General features: G+C 45.9%; 1 protein-coding gene across 1 annotated transcript in view; it reads right to left on the bottom strand.

Annotated features, from left to right (window-relative positions):
- Positions 1 to 24,599, bottom strand: part of alpk1 (alpha-kinase 1) — a 75,178-nt gene that overhangs the window by 12,642 nt on the left and 37,937 nt on the right. Inside the window, exons 5-10 of the mRNA XM_078412507.1 lie at positions 24,030 to 24,116; positions 22,717 to 22,793; positions 16,389 to 16,484; positions 12,046 to 12,150; positions 5,667 to 7,866; positions 2,236 to 2,389 (exon numbers count right to left, since the gene is read on the bottom strand). Coding sequence (XP_078268633.1) covers positions 2,236 to 2,389; positions 5,667 to 7,866; positions 12,046 to 12,150; positions 16,389 to 16,484; positions 22,717 to 22,793; positions 24,030 to 24,116 — 2,719 coding nt within the window. The remainder of the gene's footprint in view (positions 1 to 2,235; positions 2,390 to 5,666; positions 7,867 to 12,045; positions 12,151 to 16,388; positions 16,485 to 22,716; positions 22,794 to 24,029; positions 24,117 to 24,599) is intronic.

Below are 24,599 nucleotides of genomic sequence, written 5' to 3'. Positions count from 1 at the left end.
ATCCTAATAATGGGTGCTTGTCTGTAACACCATCTCTGATCTCATCACTTCCGGCTCTCTGCCCTCTAAAGCCTCCAACCTTATCATTCTCTAGCCCCGCACGGCCCGATTTTACCTTCTCCCCAAAATCCACAAACAGAACTGTCCAGGCAGACCCATTGTTTCTGCCTGATCATGTCCCACCAAATTAATTTCCACATACCTCGACTCCATCCTATCCCCCCTGGTCCAATCCCTCCCTACCTATGTCCAAGACACCTCACATGCTCTCCGTCTCCTCAATAACTTCCGTTTTCCAGGCCCCCACTCCCTCGTCTTTACTATGGATGTCCAGTCACTCTCCACCTCCATCCCCCACCAGGAGGGTCTTAAAGCCCTCCGATTCTTCCCCAACCGCAGAACCAGCCAATTTCCATCTACCAATACTCTCCTCCGCCTAGCAGAGCTGGTTCTTACCCTCAACAACTTCTCCTTTGACTCCTCCCACTTACTCCAAATCCAAGGCGTAGCTATGGGCACTCGCATGGGCACGAGCTATGCCTGCCTCTTTGTATGGTATGTCAAACAATCCCTGTTCCAGACGTACACTGGCCCTATCCCCGAATGCTACCTCCGCTACATTGGTGACTGCATTGGTGCTACCTCTTGTACCCATACAGAACTCACTGACTTCATCAATTTCACCACTAATTTCCATCCTGCTCTCAAATATACTTGGACCATCTCCGACATCTCCCTGCCATTTCTGGATCTCACCATCTCCATCACAGGAGACAGACTAGTGACCGACATCTACTACAATCCTACTGACTCTCATAGTTATCTTGACTATACTTCTTCCCACCCTGTTTCCTGTAAAAACTATCCCCTATTCCCAATTCCTCCGTCTATGCCGCATCTGCGCCCAGGATGAGGTGTTCCATACTCGGGCATCAGAGATGTCTTAATTCTTTAGGAAACAGGAGTTCCCTTCTTCCATTGTAGATGAGGCTCTCACTAGGGTTTCCTCATTATCCCGCAGCTCTGCTCTTGCTCCCCCTATTCGTACAAGGATAGAGTCCCGCTTGTCCTCATCTTCCACCCCATCAGCCGTCGTATACAACAAATTATCCTCCAACATTTCCGCCACCTCCGACGGGATCCTACTACTGGCCACATCTTCCCATCTCCACCCCTTTCTGCTATCCGCAGAGACAGTTCCCTCCGTAACTCCCTGGTCCACTCGTCCCTTCCCACCCAAACCACCCCCTCCCCAGGTACTTCCCCTGCAACTGCAGGAGATGCAACACTTGTCCCTTTACCTCCCCCTTCGACTCCATCCAAGGACCCAAACAGTCTTTCCAGGTGAGACAGAGGTTCACCTGCACCTTCTCCAACCTCATCTATTGTATCCGCTGCTCCAGATGTTAACCTCTACATCGGCGAGACCAAGCGCAGGCTCGGCAATCGTTTCGCTCAACACCTCCGCTCTGTCTTAACCAACCTGATCTCCCGGTGGCTCAGCACTTCAACTCCCCCTCCCATTCCCAATGTGACCTTTCTATCCTTGGCCTCCTCCATTGTCAGAGTGAGGCCCAGCGCAAATTAGAGGAACAGCACCTCATATTTCGCTTGGGTAGTTTACGCTCCAGCAGTATGAACATTGACTTCTCTAACTTCAGATCGTCTCTGCTTTTCCTCTCTATCCCCTCCCCCTTCCCAGTTCTCCCACCAGTCTTCCTGTCTCCGACTACATCCTATCTTTGTCCCGCCCCCTCCCCTGACATCTGTCTGAAGAAGGGTCTCGACCCGAAACGTCACCCATTCCTTCTCTCCATAGATGCTGCCTGGCCCACTAAGTTACTCCAGCATTTTGTGTCTACCTGTCTGTATTGTACGTGACCTGTGTGGGTTTTCCCCGATATCTTCATTTTGCTCCCACACTCCAAAGGCATACATGTTTGTAGGTTAATTGACTTGGTATAAATGTAAATTATCCCTAGTGTGTAGGATAGTGTTAATGTGCGGGGATCGCTGGTCGGTGCGGACTCAGTGGGCTAAAGGGCCTGTTTCCGCGCTATATCTCTAAACTAAACTAATTCTTCCTTTACATATATCGGCGGCTTTGATAATTGATCCAAATGATGAGAGTCTTTGCACCAACACCCATAACCTCAGCAGGAATTATTTAAGACAATACTGCCAGAGGATAAAATAAGATGACAATATGATTTCAGAAGAGTTGGAAATCAGTACCGGCCCAGTATTTCTTCCTGATGCAGAAAGCGTATCTCCAAAGCAGTCCTCTGGGCACCAGGTTTATCCACAACTAAAGGCTTCCCAACATACACCAACGTTTCTTGGGCTGTCCAAGTGTCAGTTGTTTTGGTATACTTAAATAATAGACCACCTGTAAAAATATGCGTTTTCATTTCAACAGATCTTGCAAGCAAAGAAATACAACATGGACTTGATCACCAAACACCCTACGGTCTTACTTACTCAATGGTGCAATTGGACTTTTAAAGCGCTCAGGACAAATGGAGCTGATAAAAGCCTGTGACATGGTTCCTGGAATGAGTCTATTGACATAACATTGGGAGGTTTTGTGCCATTATCGATGTCGACACCATGATGATCAGTTTGGGAACAGTTGTGTACAGGTCAGCTTCATGGTGTCAGAGGCCACGGGCTTAAATTGAATAACATATCAGTTTTAAGAATCAGAATCAGACCAGAGTGTACTTGATATTTTGTTTGTAAGACATCTCCATTTCTTTTAAGTCAGGAATGGTTCTGTAAGATATTGTCTGCTTCCTGCAAGTATAAATGAAGTGTACAGTGTGTTGGGGCAAAGCGGGTGTCTCCTAAATTCACATGTACAAAATTGTACACAAGTGCTCTCTGTGTGGAATATGCATGTTCTTCATGTAACTACATGGGATTCCTCTAGGTGTTCTGGTTTCCTCCTACATCCCAAAGATGTGGGGATTTGCAGATTAATTGGCCTTTGTAAATTATTCCTAGTGTGTAGGGAAAGGATGCAAAAGTCGGATAACATAGAATTAGCCTGAATGGGAGATCAATGGACTCTGTGGGCCAAAGGGCCTGTTTCCTTGCTTTATCTCTAAAAGCCCTGCAAAATGTAAAATTGTCCCTAGTGTGCGCTGGATAGTGTTAATGTGCGTGGATCACTGGTCGGCGCGGACCTGGTGGGCCGAAGTGCTTGTTTCCAAGCTGCATCTCTAAACTAAACTAATTCCAAAATTAGTAAGGTGTTGGGTTTTCGGGTTGCACAATCCCTGCACAAGAGTAACTTGCTGCAAATTGTTGCTGCCCCCATTCCACTTCCAAATTACTCCCGATGTTTTTAATGCACCCCAAACTGTAATGAACTCTATGAATTCTTATGACACCCTGTTTTGCAGCTGAATATAATTCTGGTCTCCCACTTAGTCTTCATTGGCCTTGACCCTTGACCTCATGAGAAACATTTACGATGTTTTGTGAAAAATGGCATGTGCTGAAATAAGGCAAATAAAATTGCCTCAATTTGCTCTCGGGGGGGGGGGGGTACATGGCAGGAGGAGTATGGGTACATGGCAGGAAGGGTGTATGACAGGAGGAATAGGGGTATGTGGCAGGAACATGGCATGAAAATCTAGATTATCTGATATCATGCTGAAACAATCATTGTGCATAAAAAGAATATGAGTTACCTGAATGCAAGAAATGGCACAATAAATGCATGAAATGGCACAATAAATGCTTGAAATGGCACAATAAATGATTAAATGCCACTATGATTCTCCTTCATTCCAGAAAGCATGATGTCTTTGTTGGCGTGATCATTTTCAAGATAATTTTCACCAATGTCCTGGCTGAACCTTCCTGACCCGGCCCGTTCCCAGACAAGCCCTCACTGCAGATTCCTATACCGACTACTGAATGCACCCCTAGAATGCCAAAGGCCAGTCTTTCCAATTTGCATCCACTGCCAATTGGCAATTACATGTTCCCTGCAAAGTGAGGCCACACGCAAATTGGAGGAACAGCATCTCATGGCTGGCTTCCAACCCAGCGGAATAAATATTGGTTTGTTAAACTTTAAGTAACTCTTGCATCCCCTCTCACTCTCTGTCCCTACCCCAACCTAGTCGTCGTACAAGTTTCACTGTCGTCCTGTTGAGTTTCACTGTCTATATAACTTAGTATCACCTACCCAACAGCCAACAATGGACCATTGTGGGCTCCACCTTTCCTTGAATATCGTAGCTTTTTTGCATATCTTTCATTCATTTGTTCTATATCTCTCTATATCACCGTCTATATCTCTCGTTTCCCTTTCCCCTGAGTCTCAGTAACCCAGGCCAGTCATCACCCCGTAACCTGCTAACAACCCTCGTCCCTCACTTCTTTCCAATCCCGGATCCTCTCCCAATTCCCCCAGGTCATTTGCGTTGCCTTATCTATCCCCTGCTTCCACACCTGGATCTTAGGCCTCCCTCGGTCATGGCTGACCATGGGTGATGCATCCTAGTTGGCTGCTTGCTCCACACCTCGGATAGAGCAGCGTCGCTTGTGGCTGAAGAGACCAATGTGGGAGTGACAGTCTCTGTCGCAAAGGTCACATTTGTGTGTGGTCTCTGGTCTGTTGAAGTTGCTGCGCTCCTTTCTGCGTGCCCGCTTGTCTGCCGCTGCGTTCATCAGTTTCCCTTCCCCCGTTTTGAGATGTTGGTTCAGGGTACCTCTCCTGGATACAAATTTACTCTCTGCACAGATGCAGTGCGCCAGGGAAAAGAGCTATTCCACTTAAACTGCATTGGGCTATTTAATTTCTAAATGTAGAAAGGAACTGCAGATGCTGGTTTAAACTGAAGATAGACACAAAATGCTGGAGCAACTATGTGGGACAGGCGGCATCTCTGGAGAGAAGGAATGGGTGCCGTTTCGGGTCGAGACCCTTCTTCAGACTGAGACTCGGTGGAAAGGGAAACGAGAGATATAGACGGTGATATAGAGAGATATAGAACAAATGAATGAAAGATATGCAAAAAAGCAACAATATTCAAGGAAAGGTGGAGCCCACAATGGTCCATTGTTGGCTGTGGGGTAGGTGATACTAAGTTATACAGACAGCGAAACTCAACAGGACGACAGTGAAACTTGTACGACTACTAGGTTAGCGTAGGGACAGAGATTGAGAGGGGATGCAAGAGTTACTTGAAATTAGAGAAACCAATATTTATTCCGCTGGGTTGGAAGCCAGTCATGAGATGCTGTTCCTTCAATTTGCGTGTGGCCTCACTCTGACAATAGAGGAGGCCCAGGACAGAAAGGTCAATATCACTCAGTCTCCCGGTTGCCAAACAATTTAACTCCCCTCCTCTTTCCCATACTCAGCAAAGTATGAAATGAGAGGGTCAATATTCATCAACACAAGAGTGACCATACTTCATTTGATAGGTCACAAATCGATCGCTCTCTGAGGTGCTGTGGGTGTAAAAGACAGAATGTAATTGCAGATCTTTCCTCTTTAAAGGGGCCCAATCGATGAAAATGTACTTTCTGAAATAAAAAGGGAGGCTGGGATTTGCTGCAGTTGAATGGGCTGATAATTAAATGATAATTGTCTTAATTTATCAAAGAAAGCTAATAATAACATCAAAGAAAAAGAAAAGACTTACTGTAAATGCTTTTGAGTCTGTGAGGGTCAAACACTCCAGTGTCCTTAATTCTCTCTGTAAGCCACTCATGGGTTACCCCTGTAAACAACATTTTATAATCTTCATCAGTTATAACTCGTCTGTGAAAGGTCTGCCGCCTTTTGGAAAGGAACACAAAGGAACTGCTGCTGGAACTCATCGACGAACTTATGTCATCAAGGTTGGAATCACTGCCTGAAGAAGGCAACTTGCACCATGAGTTGAAGGACGAGCTGGAGTTGAGGCTACTGTTCAGAAGCTGTTTGCTCAGGATGTCATCAGTAGTTTCACCTGCAGTTGGTGCCGCCCTGATGCATCCTTTGGCGGGTTCTTTCATGGCTAGCGAGGATTGAGCAGAGGAATTCTGCATTTGGGTTGCACCATGACTCTGCGCCTCCTGCTTCTTGCTTCCATCGGCATGTAGAATTTCAGAAACTCCGTGTGGAGTTGGGAAATAATCGTTTTCTTCTGTTTCATCAGCAGTCTCTGCTGCAGGGTCAACGGACAACATTTCCATGGATTCATTTTGCTCTGATAAAGGCTGGCTTCTCTTTGCGAAGCCTCCTGAATTCTCACCATCAATTACGACGGGCTTTGCGGTATTTAAATGTGCCTGGGAAGAAGAGGATTTTGCAAGGCTATTTTTATTTGTGCCCAGATGAAACTCATTCACAGTATCCTGAATATCATCAGCCGTTTCTGCATCAGAGTCAATCATCTCAAAGGAGTTACTCTCCTCAGTGTTTGCTGACTCTGAGTGAGTTGAGGTTTTGCAAGTGGCCCTCCAAGTCTGACCATGGTCATTGTCAAGCCTGTCACGCTTGTGGTCCTCTACATTGTCGTCGACAGTTTCTCTATCAGAGCCAGCCGTCTCGAAAGACCTGTGTTCTCCTGAAGATAAAGATGGAGGAATTTTCTTCTCCGTATTGCCTGAAGTGCAATTAATGTTTGTATCCCCAAGCTGTCTGCACGTCTGAGATATCTGATGTTCTGACGGAATGACGGACTGTGCAGTTCTGTTACTTAAATTACAATCTTCATTCTTGGTGCTGCCATCGTTCTGCTGACTCTCTTCGACTTCATCGGTTAAAAAGGTGGAGCATTCTGTGTCCACAGAGAGCAGAAGGGGTCTACCTCCACTCCTGGGAGAGCCACTGCCTTTGCAGTCACTCACTACCTCCCAGCTGCTGGAAAGTCCCGACCCAGATGTTTTCAGCCAGGATTGGAAGGAGGAGCTGGAGCCGTGGCTGTCATTCAGGTGGTCTCCGCATCCATTATTGCTGTCGCCCTTCCCCTCTGAGGTTACATCACGCAGGTTGTCACCAGTGCCTGTTACAACATGTGGTTGGGCGTTCTTTGAGCAGGTATGGGGCACCTTGCCGTCTTTCCAAAGGTCTGGATATTGGTTCTCTGATTTGCCTGCGCTTGTTAATTCACGGTTCCTATTCTGCAACTCTTGGTTGCTTTGTGTTAATTCATGGGTCCTATTCTGCAACTCTTGGTTGCTTTGTGTCACTTTTGCCTCTTTGGGTCGAGAATGCCGAGGGATATCACGATCACGATGATGAGGGATGCGTGCCCTGGCATCAGCAGTATCGAGTTCTGTTGTTTCCGTCTTGAAAGCAGTTATACAGCTATGTTTTGGGAGCCCGCTGCTATTCTGATGTCTTCTACAACTGCCTTCAAATACCGTGCAGATAGTTTTGTGACACTGCTTGTGCCTTTCTAGAATGGTATCAAAGGACATCCTACCCCTCACTATTAGCTTATCCCAGTAATGTTTATAGTGGTCTGGGACATAGGACTTGCTATCGGAATTGCAGAGATCGTTTATTTGCAAAGAGACTTTCACTTGGCAGATCAGTTCCATGATTTCCTGCGCCAAACTTTCCTGGTTCCGCGTACTGTACAGGAACAATTTCCCCATTGCTTCTTTGCACAGCTGTCGCGCCCCGGTAAGGATTTCGCTGTTACCTGTGAGCCACCTGTGCACAGTTGTCAGAGAGAATGCTGCTTTGACAAACCCATGCAGTTCGAGCTTGCTTGTTATAATGTCACCATCTCTCTTTGTAAGGAGCCCTATTTCAAAAGCCTCTTTTGCTTGTTTAAGGTAGAGCTGGCCTTCCTCCTTTACACCTCTCCCCTTGAAATGATAAGAAAGGAGGCATGTTCCATAAATGTTCTGGAGGGGACGAAACAAAGAGATTCAGTTCATGCTGTTAACGTCAAGCTATTCTGGTGCTACGAACACATACCCTTATCGGTAGGTTGTTAATAGACTTTTTTTTGAAAAACATTGTAAATGTTGGAAATTCGAAATAAAACCAAATATACCAGAGATAGCAAAATTAAGTCTTATGTTAATGTTCCAAATAGCAATAGTACTTCTATTGCTGGATGAGGTGGAAGCAAAACAGAGCAATCAGAGGCATCAAAACCAACCACTTTGGAGGGGAGTGCCAAGGAATTCATGGCCATAGCTAAACATCTTGGTTTGGTTTAGGGTTACAGGGAATGAAACAGACCTTCATCCCACCGAGTCCATGCCGACCAGCAATCACCCGTCCACTAGTTCTATCCTGCACACTAGAGACAATTACCAGAAGCCAATTGACGCACCAACCCACACGTCTTTGGGATGTGGGAGGAAACCGGGACACCTGGAAAAAACCAGTGCGACCACAGAGAGAACGTACAAGCCTCTTGCAGACAGCACCAGTAGTCAGGATCGAACCCGGGACCCTGACACTGTAAGGCAGCAGCTCTACTGCTGCGCCACTGTGCTGTCTCTGAGGAGCAGTGCCTGTTCAGGTAATGCTGCTCAATATGCCCTCACTGACAGCTGTGACTTGCTGTGACCTCAGGTGCACGCATACACAAGATGATAAAGGCATCCACACGACCAACACTGAATGCATCTACATGAGGCACTGTCTCAAGAAGCTGGCATTTTAGTTTAGTTTAGTTTAGTTTATACAGCGCGGAAACAAGCCCTTCAGCCCACCTTATCCACACCGACCAGTGATCCCCACACATTAACATTACCCTACACACACTCTAGACAATTTACACTTATACCAAGCCAATTAACCTACAAACCTGTACGTCTTTGGAGTGTGGGAGGAAACCAAAGATCTTGGAGAAAATCCACGCGGTCACGGGGAGAGCGTAGAAACTCCGTACAGACAGCTCCCGGAGTCAGGAGCAAACCCGGGTCTCTGGCGCTGCAAGCGCTGTAAGGCAACAACTCTATTGCTATCCCTATCAAAGATGGCATCTATCAAAGATGGCCTCTTCTTGTTGCTACCGCAGGCCAGGAGATACAGAAGCATGAAGTCCCACACCTCCACACCACTAGGTTCAGGAACAGCTACTTTCCTGCAGCCATCAGGATCTTGAAACAATCTGCACAAGCCTAGTCCTACTAAGGCAACGGAACACCAGGGACCACCTGATGTACCACCAAGGACTTATTTTCTAATTGTGTATTTTTGCACAAATGTCCTTTTGTTTTGTACCTTCTTTTCCTATTTTTCAATGTCTTGCAGAATTGATGTATCGTTTATGTTTTGTGTGTAGTCTTAGTCCATGTGCCCATCATGCTGCTGCAAGCAAGATTTGCATTGTACCGGTACCTCACTGTATTTGTGCCGGAAGATTGGCGCATTGCGCATGTTGTGCCCTTGTTTAAAAAAGGTTCTAAAAGTAAACCTAGCAATTATAGACCTATTAGTTTGACGTCTGTGGTGGGAAAATTAATGGAAAAGATACTTAGGGACAATATATATAATCACATGGATAAACAAGGCCTGATTAGAAACAGTCAACATGGATTTGTGCCTGGAAGGTCATGTTTGACTAATCTTCTTGAATTTTTTGAAGAGGTTACCAGGGAAATTGATAAGGGCAAGGCTGTGGATGTTGTCTATATGGACTTCAGTAAGGCATTTGACAAGGTTCCACATGGAAGGTTGATTAAGAAGGTTAAATCGTTGGGTATTAATAGTGAGGTTGCAAGATGGATTCAACAATGGCTGAATGGGAGATACCAGAGGGTAACGGTTGACAATTGTATGTCAGGTTGGAGGCCAGTGTCTAGTGGAGTACCCCAAGGATCTGTGTTGGGTCCACTGTTGTTTGTCATTTACATTAATGATCTGGATGATGGTGTGGCAAATTGGATTAGCAAATATGCAGATGATACTAAGATAGGTGGAGTAGTTGATAGTGAGGTAGATTTTCAAAGTCTACAGAGAGACTTGTGCCTTTTGGAAGGGTGGGCTGAAAGATGGCAGATGGAGTTTAATGCTGATAAGTGTGAGGTGCTGCATTTTGGTAGGACAAATCAAAATAGGACGTACAGGGTAAATGGTAGGGAATTGAGGAATGCAGTGGAACAGAGGGATCTGGGAATAACTGTGCATTGTTCCCTGAAGGTGGAATCTCATGTGGATAGGGTGGTGAAGAAGGCGTTTGGTATGCTTGCCTTTATAAATCAGAGCATCGAGTATAGAAGTTGGGATGTAATGTTAAAATTGTACAGGGCATTGGTGAGGCCGAATCTGGAGTATGGTGTGCAGTTCTGGTCGCCAAATTATAGGAAGGATGTCGACAAAATGGAGAGGGTACAGAGGAGATTTACTAGAATGTTGCCTGGGTTTCAGCACTTAGGCTACAGAGAGAGGTTGAACAGGTTGGGTCTTTATTCTTTGGAGCGTAGAAGGTTGAGGGGGGACTTGATAGAGGTTTTTAAAATTTTGAGAGGGACGGACAGAGTTGACGTGGGTAGGCTTTTCCCTTTGAGAGTGGGGAAGATTCCAACAAGGGGACATAGCTTCAGAATTGAGGGACAAAGGTTTAGTTGTTATATGTTATATAAGTTCATAAGTTCTTGGAGCAGAATTAGGCCATTCAGCCCACCAAGTCTACTCCGCCATTCAATCATGGCTGATCTAGCTTTCCCTCTCAACACCATTCTCCTGCCTTCTCCCCATAGCCCCTGGCACCCTTGACATATGAAAATAAACACGTGTTGATTTGACATGCTGGCACAATGGAAGTCAAGTTCATATTGCAGTCATCATCCCAGCCTCAGAATTGTTCCAGGCTGCCACTGACTCACGCCACATTTCAGTTTGTTGCTCTTATCAGTAACAGTTTCAAGGTATTGGACTGACTGGATATTGAATAAATCCTGGCCTATATCTGAGCTGTGTTCTCCCAAAGGAATCATTTTGCAAACTTGTCACATTAATGCAATATGGGTAGATTTTAAAGTAACTTAACATCTTTCATGTGTAGGAAAGAACTGCAGATGCCGGTTTAAATCGAAGATGGACACAAAATGCTGGAGTAACTCAGCGGGACAGGCAGCATCCCTGGAGTGAAGGAATGGGTGGTGCTTCGGGTCGAGACCCTTCTTCAGACTGCATGGAGATCATGCAAATCAGAAACTCTGATGACAGCTCACTGAGTTTGCCCATTAGCTCCTATATATCAGCAAGCCTGCTGTTCTAGGTGTGGACTCCTAAACATCGGTGAGACCATGTGCAGACTCCAAAACATCGGTGAGACCAAGTGCAGACACGGGAGATCGCTTTGCTGAACACCTTCGCTCAGTCCACCGTGGCTTTTGCAATCTCCCAGTTGCTAAACACTTTAACTGCCCTTCCCATTCCCACACTGACCTTTCTGTCCAGGGCCTCCTCAGAAGGCAGTGGAGGCCAATTCTCTGAATGCATTCAAGAGAGAGCTGGATAGAGCTCTTAAGGACAGCGGAGTCAGGGAGTATGGGGAGAAGGCAGGAATGGGGTACTGATTGAGAATGATCAGCCATGATCACATTGAATGGCGGTGCTGGCTCGAAGGGCCGAATGGCCTTCTCCTGCACCTATTGTCTATTGTCTATTGTCAGAGTGAGGCCAAAAGCAAATTGGAGGATCAACACCTCATATTTTGCTTGTGCAGCTTACAAACCAGTGGTATGATTATTGATTTCTCTAATTTCAAGTAACCCTTGCATTCCTTTTCTCTCTGTCCATCCCCCACCCTGGCCGTCCTGCTAGTTTCACTGTTTGTATCCACTCATTCTCACCTTCTCCACAGCCAACAGTGGGCCATTGTGGGCTCTACCTTTCCTTGATCATCGGTGCTGGCTTCGATTTGTCCTTTTCCATACCTTTCAATCATTTGTTCTTTGTCCCTTTTCACACCTCTAGTTTCCCTCTCCCTGACTCCCAGTCTGATGAAGGGCCTCGACCCGAAACATCACCCATTCCTTCCCTCGGAGACGCTGCCTTTCCCGCTGAGTGACTCCAGCATTTTGTGGCTGTCTTTAAGATATTTCATGTTGCATACTCACCAGGTTTGTCAGCACATAGAGTGGATTGTACTGACTGAGCACGGCAGCCAGTTTGCTTGCTTCAGCAGATGACAGGAGTCGGTCAGCACACTCCTCAACCAGAATCTGGGAAACAATCAGAACATCAGGCTGCATTAATGTGCTCACTGAATACAACATGAAATGCATGTTTTCACATCCCGCCATAGTTAATGAACATAAAGTGATGGGGTGGATATAGACAATAGACAATAGGTGCAGGAGTAGGCCATTCGGCCCTTCGAGCCAGCACCGCCATTCAATGTGATCATGGCTGATCATTCTCAATCAGTACCCCGTTCCTGCCTTCTCCCCATACCCCCTGACTCCACTATCCTTAAGAGCTCTATCTAGCTCTCTCTTGAATGCATTCAGAGAATTGGCCTCCACTGCCTTCTGAGGCAGAGAATTCCACAGATTTACAACTCTCTGACTGAAAAAGGTTTTTCTCATCTCCGTTCTAAATGGCCGACCCCTTATTCTTAAACTGTGGCCCCTGGTTCTGGATTCCCCCAACATTGGGAACATGTTTCCTGCCTCTAACGTGTCCAACCCCTTAATGATCTTATATGTTTCGATAAGATCCCCTCTCATCCTTCTAAATTCCAGTGTATACAAGCCTAGTCGCTCCAGTCTTTCAACATATGACAGTCCCGCCATTCCGGGAATTAACCTAGTGAACCTACGCTGCACGCCCTCAATAGCAAGAATATCCTTCCTCAAATTTGGAGACCAAAACTGCACACAGTACTCCAGGTGCGGTCTCACTAGGGCCCTGTACAACTGCAGAAGGACCTCTTTGCTCCTATACTCAACTCCTCTTGTTATGAAGGCCAACATTCCATTGGCTTTCTTCACTGCCTGCTGTACCTGCATGCTTCCTTTCAGTGACTGGTGCACTATGACACCCAGATCTCGTTGTACGTCCCCTTTTTCTAACTTGACACCATTCAGATAATAATGTAGGAAGAAACTGCAGATGCTGGTTTACACGGAAAATGGACACGAAATGCTGGAGTAACTCAGCAAAATGAATCTTGGGCGGAATCTTGAGCAAAACAGAAAGAACACAAAACACATCGGTCTGAAGAAGGATCTCGACCCGAAAACTTCACCCAATCCTTGCTGCCTGTCCCGTTGAGTTACTCCAGTATTTTGTGTCTACCTTCGATTTAAACCAGCATCTGCAGTTCTTTCCTACACAAAGAGTAATTCCACAGGTCGGTAACATCTGTGGAGGGAATGGATAGGTGCAGGAGGAGGCCATTTGGCCCCTCGAGCCTGTACGCACCGCCATTCAATATGATCATGGCTGATCATCCAGAATCAGTACCCCATTCCTGCTTTCTCCCCATATCCCTTGTCTCCATTAGCATTAAGAGCCACATCCAACTCTCTCTTGAATACATGTATTTAATTGGCCCCCACTGCCTTTGTGGCAGAGAATTCTACAGATTCACAACTCTCTGGGTGAAAAAGTTTTTCCTCATCTCAGTCCTCAATGGCCTACCCCTTATTCTTAAACTGTGATCCCTGATTCTTGACTCCCCAAACATGGGGAATATTTTTCCTGCATCTAGCCTGTCCAATCCATTAAGAATTTTATATGTTTCTAATAAGATCCCCACTCATCCTTCTAAATTCCAGTGAATATAAGCTCAGTTGATCCATTATTTCATCATATGTCAGTCCCGCCATTTTGGGAATTAACCTGGTGAACCTACGCTGCACTCCCTCAATAGCAAGAATCAAACTAGGAGACCAAACTGCACACAATACTCCAGGTGCGGTCTCACTAGGGCTCTGTACAATTTCAGTAGGACCTCCTTGCTCCTACACTCAAATCCTCTCACTATGAAGGCCAACATGCCATTTGCTTTCTTCACTGCCTACTGTACCTGCATGCTTACTTTCAGTGACTGATGTACATCTCGGGTCGGGGTCCTTCTTCAGACTCATGAAGGACAGACTGTTCAGGTGGACTGGTCCTGAGATGGCTGGTTTCTCATATGAGGGAAGATTGAGCAGGTTAGAGCTCTGTTTTGTAGAGTTAGAGGAATGAAGAGTGATCTCACTGAAGGGTAGAGAATTCTTTGAGGACTTAATCGGATAAATGCAGGAGGGATGGACTTGGAGGACATCAAGATCAATGTAGATAATGCAAATCGCTGGGGCATTTTGAGATTGATAAAGAGGTCGTGCTGATGATACAAAAGTTAGTGGTTTTGCAGATAGTGAAGATGGCTGTGAATGATTGCAGCAGGATCTGGATCGATTGGCCAGGTGGGCGGAGGAATGGTTGATGGAATTTAATACAGAGAAGTGTGAGGTGTTGCATTTTGGGATGTCGAACTAGGGCATGACCTACACAGTAAATGGTAGGCCTCTAGGTAGTATTGTAGAGCAGAGGGATCTAGGAGTACAGGTGCATGGTTCCTTGAAGGTCGAGTCGCAGGTAGATAAGGTGGTCAAAAAGGCTTTTGGCACTTTGGCCTTCATCAGTCAGAGTATTGAGTATAGAAGTTGGGAAGTCATGTTGCAGTTGTATAAGATGTTGGTGAGACTGCATTTAGAATATTGTGTTCAGTTCTGGGCACCATGTTATAGGAAAGATATTGTCAAGCTTGAAAGGGTTCGGAAAAGATTTACGAGGATGTTGCCAGGACTAGAGGGTGTGAGCTATAGGGAGAGGTTGAGTAGGCTGGCTGAATGATTGCAGCAGGATCTGGATCAATTGGATCAGCCATCTTCACTATCTGCAAAACCACTTGAGCGCAGAAGGATGAGGGGAGATCTTTTCGAGGTACACAAAATCATGAGAGGAATAGATCGGGTTGATGCACAGAGTCTTTTGCCCAGAGTAAGGGAATCGAGGACCAGAGGACATAGGTACAAGGTGAAGGGGAAAAGATTTAATAGGAATCCAAGGGGTAACCTTTTCACACATAGGGTGGTGGGTGTATGGAACAAGCTGCCAGAAAAGGTAGTTGAGGCTGGGACTATCCCATTGTTTAAGGAACAGTTAGACAGGTACATGGATAGGACAGGTTTGGAGGGATATCGACCAAGCGCAAGCAAGTGGAACTAGTGTAGCTGGGACATTGTTGGCCGGTGTGGGCGAGTGGGGCCGAAGGGCCTGTTTCCACACTGTATCACTCTATGCCTCTATGATGCTCTTGAAAAGCATTAAGGTGGATGAATGTCCCCAGGGCCTATCCCGGGTTATTGAGGAAAGCAACAGAGGTGATTGTGGGGACCTGAATGAGGATCTTTTGTTTCTTCTCTAGCCACAGCACAGGCAAGGTCCGGTGGACTGGAGAGTGGTCAATGTTGTTCCTTTGTTTAAGAAGGGAAGTAGAAAGTATCTAAGGAACTACAGGCCAGACTGTACAAACTCCGTACGGACAGCACCTGTAGTCGGGATCGAACCCGGGTCTCTGGCTGGCGCTGCAAGCGCTGGAACGGAGATGAGGAAAATCCTTTTCAGTCAGAGAGTGGTGGGTCTGTGGAATTTTTTGCCTCAGAAGGCAGTGGAGGCCAATTCTCTGAATGCATTCAAGAGAGAGCTAGATAGAGCTCTTAAGGATAGCGGAGTCAGGGGGTATGGGGAGGAGGCAGGAACGGGGTACTGATTGAGAATGATCAGCCATGATCACATTGAATGGCGGTGCTGGCTCGAAGTGGCCGAATGGCCTCCTCCTGCACCTATTGCCTATTGTCTATTGTAAGGCCACATCTCTACCGCTGTGCCACCGTGCCGCCACACCACCCCAATACTGAGAGGAAACCCCCACAGTTGGAGGGAGGACGTGCAAACTTCACACAGAGATCCGGATTGAGCCTGGGAATCTGCCGCTGTGAGGCAGCGGCTTTAGTATCTGCACTGTGTGTAACAATATTTAATATGGAGGTTTTATCTCTGTGCAGTTTGTGGATCCTCTTCCTAATTTTTCAGAAGGGTTATCTGGTCCTCACTAGTAAAGTGTTTTGATTAACAGTCTCTCTGGCCTCACAGGTCTCATTTTGCTGGGTCAAATTTTTTAGTTTCAAATGCATGCAAATTTACTGATTCTGCTGCATCTAAAACACCACTCGAAGAAACAATAAAATGAGAGATTAATCAGCACCCTTCACTATTCAGAGAAGAAATAATACTTAATCCAGTATTAATTATTAATAATGATCAATATTTATAATAACAAATTATTATTATTATTAGACTAGACCCTAGACTAGACTAATACGTGTAGCATTGGCCTCCTTACATAACTCGTGAACATGTTACACATACACTGGCAGAAGTAATAACAGTTAAGTATATTTACCAAGTCCATCTGAGGGTCCTTCTTAAAGCGTTTGAAATCCCCATCACTCATTGAAACTAGCAGGTCAGCCAAAATGCCCAATGACGTAGAAATTCCCTATAAATCACAAATATTTTGCATAATTAGTATTATCTCCAAATGTGGTCAAATTTGCTGTTGAAGTTTGATTTTCCACAAATCTGTGGAAGGAACCAGAAAGAGGAGAAGTTGACATATTTGTAAGGACATAAGGTCAAAAGGAATAGTAGTAGAATTTGGCCATTCGGTCCATCAAGTCTACTTCGCCATTCAATCATGACTGATGATTCTCTCCCTCCTAACCCCATTCTCCTGCCTTCTCCCCATAACCTCTGACACCCGTAGTAACCAAGATATCATGAATCACCTGTGCTAATCAAGATATTTACTGGTACAACTTGTACACTGTGTATAATGACAAAGTTTTCCTCATGTGTGGGTTAAGTTTAGTTTATTGTTTTGTGTACCAAGTACAGTGAAAAACGTTCGTTGCATGCTAACCAGTCAGCGGAAAGACCATACATGATATCAATCCACAGCATACAGATACATGATAAAGGCAATAATGTTTAATCCCAACTTCCGACAACCCCTTGGTTTGAAGATAGGCACAAAATGCTGGAGTAAATTAGCGGGACAGGCAGCATGTCTGGTGAGAAGGAATGGGTGATGTTTCGGTTCGTGAACCTTCTTCAGTCAGAGAGTAAGGGGAAAGGGAACATAGAAACATTGAAAGTAGGTGCAGGAGTAGGCCATTCAGCCCTTCGAGCCTGCACCGCCATTCAATATGATCATGGCTGATCATCCAACTCAGTATCCCGTACCTGCCTTCTCTCCAGACCCCCTGATCCCTTTAGCCACAAGGGCCACATCTAACTCCCTCTTAAATATAGCCAATGAACTGGCCATATTTCGAGAGATATAGACGAAGTAGAGAGATAGAGAACAAATGAATGAAAGATATATAAAACGTCACCCATTCCTTTTCTCCAGAGATGCTGCCTGTCCCGCTGAGTTACTCCAGCATTTCGTGTCTCTTCGATTTTAACCAGCATCTGCAGTTCGTTCCTACACAACCTCTTGGTTTGATGGGCCTCCCACCTCATTGCTCCCTATCTGACTGGCTTCTCTCTCTGTGGGCTGGTTTGTCCACCACTACTCCTCACTGCATCTCCACTCCTGCTGCCTCCATGGCACTTGCATTTTGCGCAGCCATCTTTGCAGTTTGGTAAGTTAAACCTGTCAAAGGCAACACCGTGGAAAGTGTTGTCGAACAGAGAGACATGAGGGTAGAGTCATATAGTTCCCCGAAAGCAGCACATAGGATGCTGAAGGTGGCATGCTGGTCTTCATCGTTCAGGGCACAGAGTGCAGGAGACGGAGGTCATGTTATAACTGTATAAATCATTGGTAAGACCAAACTCTTGGTACTGTGTGCAGTTCCTCTTGCCCGGCCAGCATTCCCTTCTCTCCTTATATCCCTCTTGTTATCACACCTTCCCAGGCCAACAATGGACCATTGTGGGCCCCACCCTTCCTGAGATCATCTGTGCCGACAGTTCATTTCAACCCCCTGAGTGAAAAGGAAAGGCTGGATAGGCTGGGTCTTCTTTCCTTGGAGCATTGAAGGCTGATGGATAACTTAATACAGGTTTATGAAATCACGAGGCATGTAGACAGGGTGGATGGTTACAGTCATTTTCCCCAGGGTAAGGGAGTCTAAAACTAGAGGACGTAGATTTAAGGTGAGAGGGGAAAAGATTTAAAAGGTGATCTGAGGGGCAGCTTTTTCATGCAAAAGGGTGGTGAATATACAGAATGAGTTGCTAGAGGAAAGTGTAGAGGCAGATATAATTACAATGTTTAAACACACCTGGACAGATGTATAGAAAGAAAAGATTTGGAGGGATATGGGCCAAATGCAGGCAAAGGGAATTAGCTTGGGCATCGCGGTCAGCATAAACGACTTGGACTGAAAGGCCAGGTATCACAAAATGCTGGAGTAACTCAGCAGGTCATGCAGCATCTAGGAGAGAGGGAATGGGTGACGTTTCGGGTCGAGACCCTTCTGTACTGAATGGCCTGCTTCCATGCTGTGTGACTCTGACTATGCACGTGGGTTTCAAGTTATTACCAATGGTCTGAATATTGAAAACATTAAATTGTTGAAGTCTCTGATTTCAAGTCACATTCCTCAATTCCCCCTTCTCCCTCCCTTCCCCCAACCTCCCACACGCTGGTGTGCACACACTTCTCCCACCATTCCCATTATCCTGCTGCTTAACCCTCCTACATACACTCATCTCCCACCTCCCCCATCTCGGAGTCCCCCATTTCCCCTTTCACCTATGTCCCCCCCTCTGGCTTTACATTTCACTCTTCCTTTTATATCCTTAGCTGCCACCCTTACATCTGCTTTTCATCGCCAGCCTTTGTCACTTTCTCCTCTCCCCTCCGCACCCAACCCTTCAACTGTGTCCACCTATCACTTGCCAGGCTTTGTCCCACCCCGCCTACCTTTAGTTTATTTAGAGATACAGAGCGGAAACAGGCCCTTCGGCCCACTGAGTCTGCGCCGACCAGTGTTCCCCGCACATTAACATTATCCGTATGGATAGAAATGAGGAATTGTAAGGGTAAAAAGACCCTAATGGGAGTTATCTATAGGCCCCCAAACAGTAGCCTCGACATAGGGTGCAAGTTGAATCAGGAGATAAAATTGGCGTGTCACAAATGTAATGCTACGGTGGTTATGGGAGATTTCAACATGCAGGTAGACTGGGAAAATCAGGTTGGAAATGGAACCCAGGAAAGAGAGTTTGTAGAGTGCCTTCGAGATGGATTCTTAGAACAGCTTGTACTGGAGCCTACCAGGGAGAAGGCAATTCTGGATTTAGTGTTGTGTAATGATCCTGATCTGATAAGGGGACTAGAGGTAAAAGAGCCATTAGGAGGCAGTGATCACAACATGATAAGTTTTACTCTGCAAATGGAAAGGCAGAAGGGAAAATCGGAAGTGTCAGTATTACAGTATAGCAAAGGGGATTACAGGGGCATGAGGCAGGAGCTGGCCAAAATTGACTGGAAGGAGGCCCGAGCAGGGAAGACGGTAGAACAGCAATGGCAGGTATTCCTGGGAATAATGCAGAGGTTGCAGGATCAATTTATTCCAAAGAGGTGGAAAGACTCTAAGGGGAGTAAGAGACACCTGTGGCTGACAAGCGAAGTCAGGGACAGCATAAAAATTAAGGAGAGGAAGTATAACATAGCAAAGAAGAGTGGGAAGACAGAGGACTGGGACTCTTTTAAAGAGCAACAAAAGTTAACTAAAAAGGCAATACGGGGAGAAAAGATGAGGTACGAGGGTAAACTAGCCAATAATATAAAGGAGGATAGCAAAAGTTTTTTTAGGTACGTGAAGAGGAAAAAAATAGTCAAGGCAAATGTGGGTCCCTTGAAGACAGAAGCAGGGGAATTTATTATGGGGAACAAAGAAATGGCAGACGAGTTAAACCGTTACTTTGGATCTGTCTTCACTGAGGAAGACACACACAATCTCCCAAATGTTCTAGGGGCCGGAGAACCTAGGGTGATGGAGGAACTGAAGGAAATCCACATTAGGCAGGAAATGGTTTTGGGTAGACTGATGGGACTGAAGGCTGATAAATCCCTAGGGCCTGATGGTCTGCATCCCAGGGTACTTAAGGAGGTGGCTCTAGAAATAGTGGAAGCATTGGATATCATTTTTCAATGTTCTATAGATTCAGGATCAGTTCCTGTGGATTGGAGGATAGCAAATGTTATCCCACTTTTTAAGAAAGGAGGGAGAGAGAAAACGGGTAATTATAGACCAGTTAGTCTGACATCAGTGGTGGGGAAGATGCTGGAGTCAATTATAAAAGACGAAATTGCTGAGCATTTGGATAGCAGTAACAGGATCATTCCGAGTCAGCATGGATTTACGAAGGGGAAATCATGCTTGACAAATCTACTGGAATTTTTTGAGGATGTAACTAGGAAAATTGACAGGGGAGAGTCAGTGGATGTGGTGTACCTCGACTTTCAGAAAGCCTTCGACAAGGTCCCACATAGGAGATTAGTGGGCAAAATTAGGGCACATGGTATTGAGGGTAGGGTACTGACATGGATAGAAAATTGGTTGACAGACAGAAAGCAAAGAGTGGGGATAAATGGGTCCCTTTCGGAATGGCAGGCAGTGACCAGTGGGGTACCGCAAGGTTCGGTGCTGGGACCCCAGCTATTTACGATATACATTAATGACTTAGACGAAGGGATTAAAAGTACCATTAGCACATTTGCAGATGATACTAAGCTGGGGGGTAGTGTGAATTGTGAGGAAGATGCAATAAGGCTGCAGGGTGACTTGGACAGGTTGTGTGGGTGGGCGGATACATGGCAGATGCAGTTTAATGTAGATAAGTGTGAGGTTATTCACTTTGGAAGTAAGAATAGAAAGGCAGATTATTATCTGAATGGTGTCAAGTTAGGAGGAGGGGGAGTTCAACGAGATCTGGGTGTCCTAGTGCATCAGTCAATGAAAGGAAGCATGCAGGTTCAGCAGGCAGTGAAGAAAGCCAATGGAATGTTGGCCTTCATAACAAGAGGAGTTGAGTATTGGAGCAAAGAGGTCCTTCTACAGTTGTACCAGGCCCTGGTGAGACCGCACCTGGAGTACTGTGTGCAGTTTTGGTCTCCAAATTTGAGGAAGGATATTCTTGCTATGGAGGGCGTGCAGCGTAGGTTCACTAGGTTAATTCCCGGAATGGCGGGACTGTCGTATGTTGAAAGGCTGGAGCGATTGGGCTTGTATACACTGGAATTTAGAAGGATGAGGGGGGATCTTATTGAAACATATAAGATAATTAGGGGATTGGACACATTAGAGGCAGGAAACATGTTCCCAATGTTGGGGGAGTCCAGAACAAGGGGCCACAGTTTAAGAATAAGGGTTAGGCCATTTAGAACGGAGATGAGGAAGAACTTTTTCAGTCAGAGAGTGGTGAAGGTGTGGAATTCTCTGCCTCAGAAGGCAGTGGAGGCCAGTTCGTTGGATGCTTTCAAGAGAGAGCTGGATAAAGCTCTTAAGGATAGCGGAGTGAGGGGGTATGGGGAGAAGGCAGGAACGGGGTACTGATTGAGAGTGATCAGCCATGATCGCATTGAATGGCGGTGCTGGCTCGAAGGGCTGAATGGCCTACTCCTGCACCTATTGTCTATTGTCTATTGTCTATTGTCTATCCCACACACACTAGGGACAACCTACACATACACCAAGCCAATTAACCTACATGACTGTATGTCTTTTGAATGTGGGAGGAAACCGAAGATCTCGGCGAAAACCCATGCGGTTATGGGGAGAACGTACAAACTCCGTACAGACAGCGCCCGTAGTCAGGATCAAACCCGGGCCTCCGGCACTGCAACAACTCTACCGCTGTGCTACCGTGCCGCCCTTAACCTTTCTCCCTTTCCCAGTTTCCTCCACCATCCTACAGTCAGTCTGAATTGGAGTCCCAACCAGAAACATCGCCTATCCATTCTCTCCACAGATGCTGATTGACCTGCTCCAGTATTTTGTCTTTTGCTCAAGATTCCAGCATCTGCAGTCTCTTGCATCTATTTAGTACAAGTTACAAGCTATGTTTGCCAGGCTTTGCAGAGTTTCCAATCTGGGCAACAAATTTTCTGCACAATGTACTGTTTAGAAAGTGAGCTGCTCCCATTTCCGGGACTGCGAACTTTTCTTGTGAAATGATTGTGGAGGTTTCACAGGAAAGCTTTCTTCCTAAAATTGATTTCTCTAATAAGGGAATGTAACTTTCCGCTCTACCGCTGCGCCACCATGGATGTTCATGGTACCTGTACCTCACTATTGGAGTATGAAGTATAAAGAAGCCCATTATTCAACTGGTTTATTGTGTCGGTATGTGTACAATATGTGTACAGTCTAACAATGAAACTCAACGTGACTTGCCTTGACTTGAAGTTGCCTCAACATCTAAAGTGCCCTTCATGCCTGACTGCCTCCAGGCACAATCACTGCCAAGGCCGACAAGGCATGTGTGAGTTGCCAAGGCTATGCTATCATTCACAGAGCCAAGGGGTAAGCTGCTCTTTCCCAGTGGAAATCGCAGCACGTTTGAAGGGAATGGTTGTTTTGTTCTGTGCCAGGGCCAGTGAGTGTAGCTGCCGTTCAGACCTGATGGGATGTTCAAGTAAAGGGCCGCACTGTCAGGGGAGGACAGAAGGGTTAGAATACATGAGACAAGAAAAAAAAATCAAAACAGACCTTTTTATCTGGGCGAGGAAGCTCATAAAACCCCACTATGGAGGCCCAGATCAACTCCGCAGCCTCATACCACAACCCTGAAATGACAGAAACAAATCCAGCAAGATTCAGCATTCCTTTCACTGAAGACTGTAGACTTTAGGAGAGCTCCCCCTCCCCTCCCCCCCACTCACCATCAACAACACCACAGTCACATCTGTGGAGTCGTTTAAGTTCCTTGGAACCATCATCTGCAAGGACCTTAAATGGGGGGCCACCATTGACTCCACAGTCAAAAAGGCCCAACAGAGGATGTACTTCCTGCGGCAACTGAGGAAACACAATCTGCCACAGGCAATGATGGTCCAAATCTACACTGCCATCGTAGAGTCTATCCTCACCTTCTCCATCATGGTCTGGTTTGGCTCAGCCACCAAGCACGACATCCGGAGGCTGCAACGGATCGTTCGCACAGCTGAGAAGGTTGTTGGCTGCAACCTTCCACCCATTGACGAACTGTACACTGCAAGGGCCAGGAAGCAAGCAGGCAAGATCAACTCTGACCCCTCCCACCCCGGCCACAAACTCTTTGAAGCACTTCCCTCTGGAAGGCGACTCCGGACTGTCAAAGCAGCCACAGCCAGACATAAAAACAGCTTTTTTCCACGAGTGATAGTTCTACTCAATAACCAAATGTCTGTAGGCTCTTTTGGCTCTGGTTTATTTTACTCACATGTATAAACTGTAATGTTATATTCTTAATGTTTTAATGTTTAATGCTTTGTTCTTAATTGTTTACTGTATGTTCATGTCGTTACTTGCGAGCGGAGCGCCAAGGCACATTCATTGTATGTGTACATACTTGGCCAATAAACATTCATTCATTCATGTGGAATTCTTTTTACCATTCAATGTAAACTGGTACATCTATTGGCTTTTCGTGTTTCCTCATATTTGGAAAGAAAACACTATTTCGTCTGACCAGAATGGGTGAAGGCAGTCAGGCATTTTACAAGGAAGATGTATAAAGAAGAACATCTTCAGGAATGGATGGACACAAAAAGCTGGAGATGCTGTCTGACCCGCTGACTTACTCCAGCTTTTTGTGTGTATCTTTGGTTTAAACCAGCATCTGCAATTCCTTCCTACACACATCTTCAGGTATGGGTCAGGCCAGTATGAGCACAAGAGACTGGACCATTTAACATTCATTAAAAGTGCCAGATGGATGCACCGACTCACCCTTTACTCACAAACCCCGACCAAGATACGTTGATCCAATTCAGCAGCACGACAAACATATTAAACCTTGAGTCAAGTGCTGGAAATCTTACCGAGCTTTTGTAGAATTTGTCCCCTTATCTGAATGCTGACAGCCTGCACCAGTGTGCAATCAGTCTTGTTCTCGTAGACCCAAGTGCCTGAATGTCAGTCAACAGTGGAGAAATGAATAGCAAAACCAAGCACAATATCCATTGATCAGTCTTGTCATGCAGTTGATTAACTTTGCATTGGCAACTCAGCTGTTGCCTTACAGCGCCAGAGACCCAGATTTAATCCTGGTTACTGGTGCTGACTGTACGTGGTTTGGACGTTCTCCCCGAGACATGAGGTTTCTCCGGGTGCTTCGGTTTCCTCCCACATTCTGAAGGCATACGGGTTTGTAGGTTAATTGGCTTTGGTAAAGATTGTAAATTGTCCCTCGTGTGTGTAGGATAATGTTAGTGTGCGGGGATCGTTGGTGGGTGCGGACTCGGCGGGCCGAAGGACCTGTTTCTGCGCTGTATCTCTAAAGCAAACTAAACAAAATAAGCCTGCCTTGATGGGAGAGGTTAACTTTGCAGTTGATTATGAGTGGATGGAGTTTGATTGGTGGTGGGACACGCACATGAACACCGTGTGCC

The sequence above is a fragment of the Rhinoraja longicauda genome, chromosome 1, assembly GCF_053455715.1.
Source record: "Rhinoraja longicauda isolate Sanriku21f chromosome 1, sRhiLon1.1, whole genome shotgun sequence".
In the NCBI taxonomy this organism is placed as follows: domain Eukaryota; kingdom Metazoa; phylum Chordata; class Chondrichthyes; order Rajiformes; family Arhynchobatidae; genus Rhinoraja; species Rhinoraja longicauda.
This window is presented reverse-complemented; position numbering and strand designations above follow the sequence as displayed.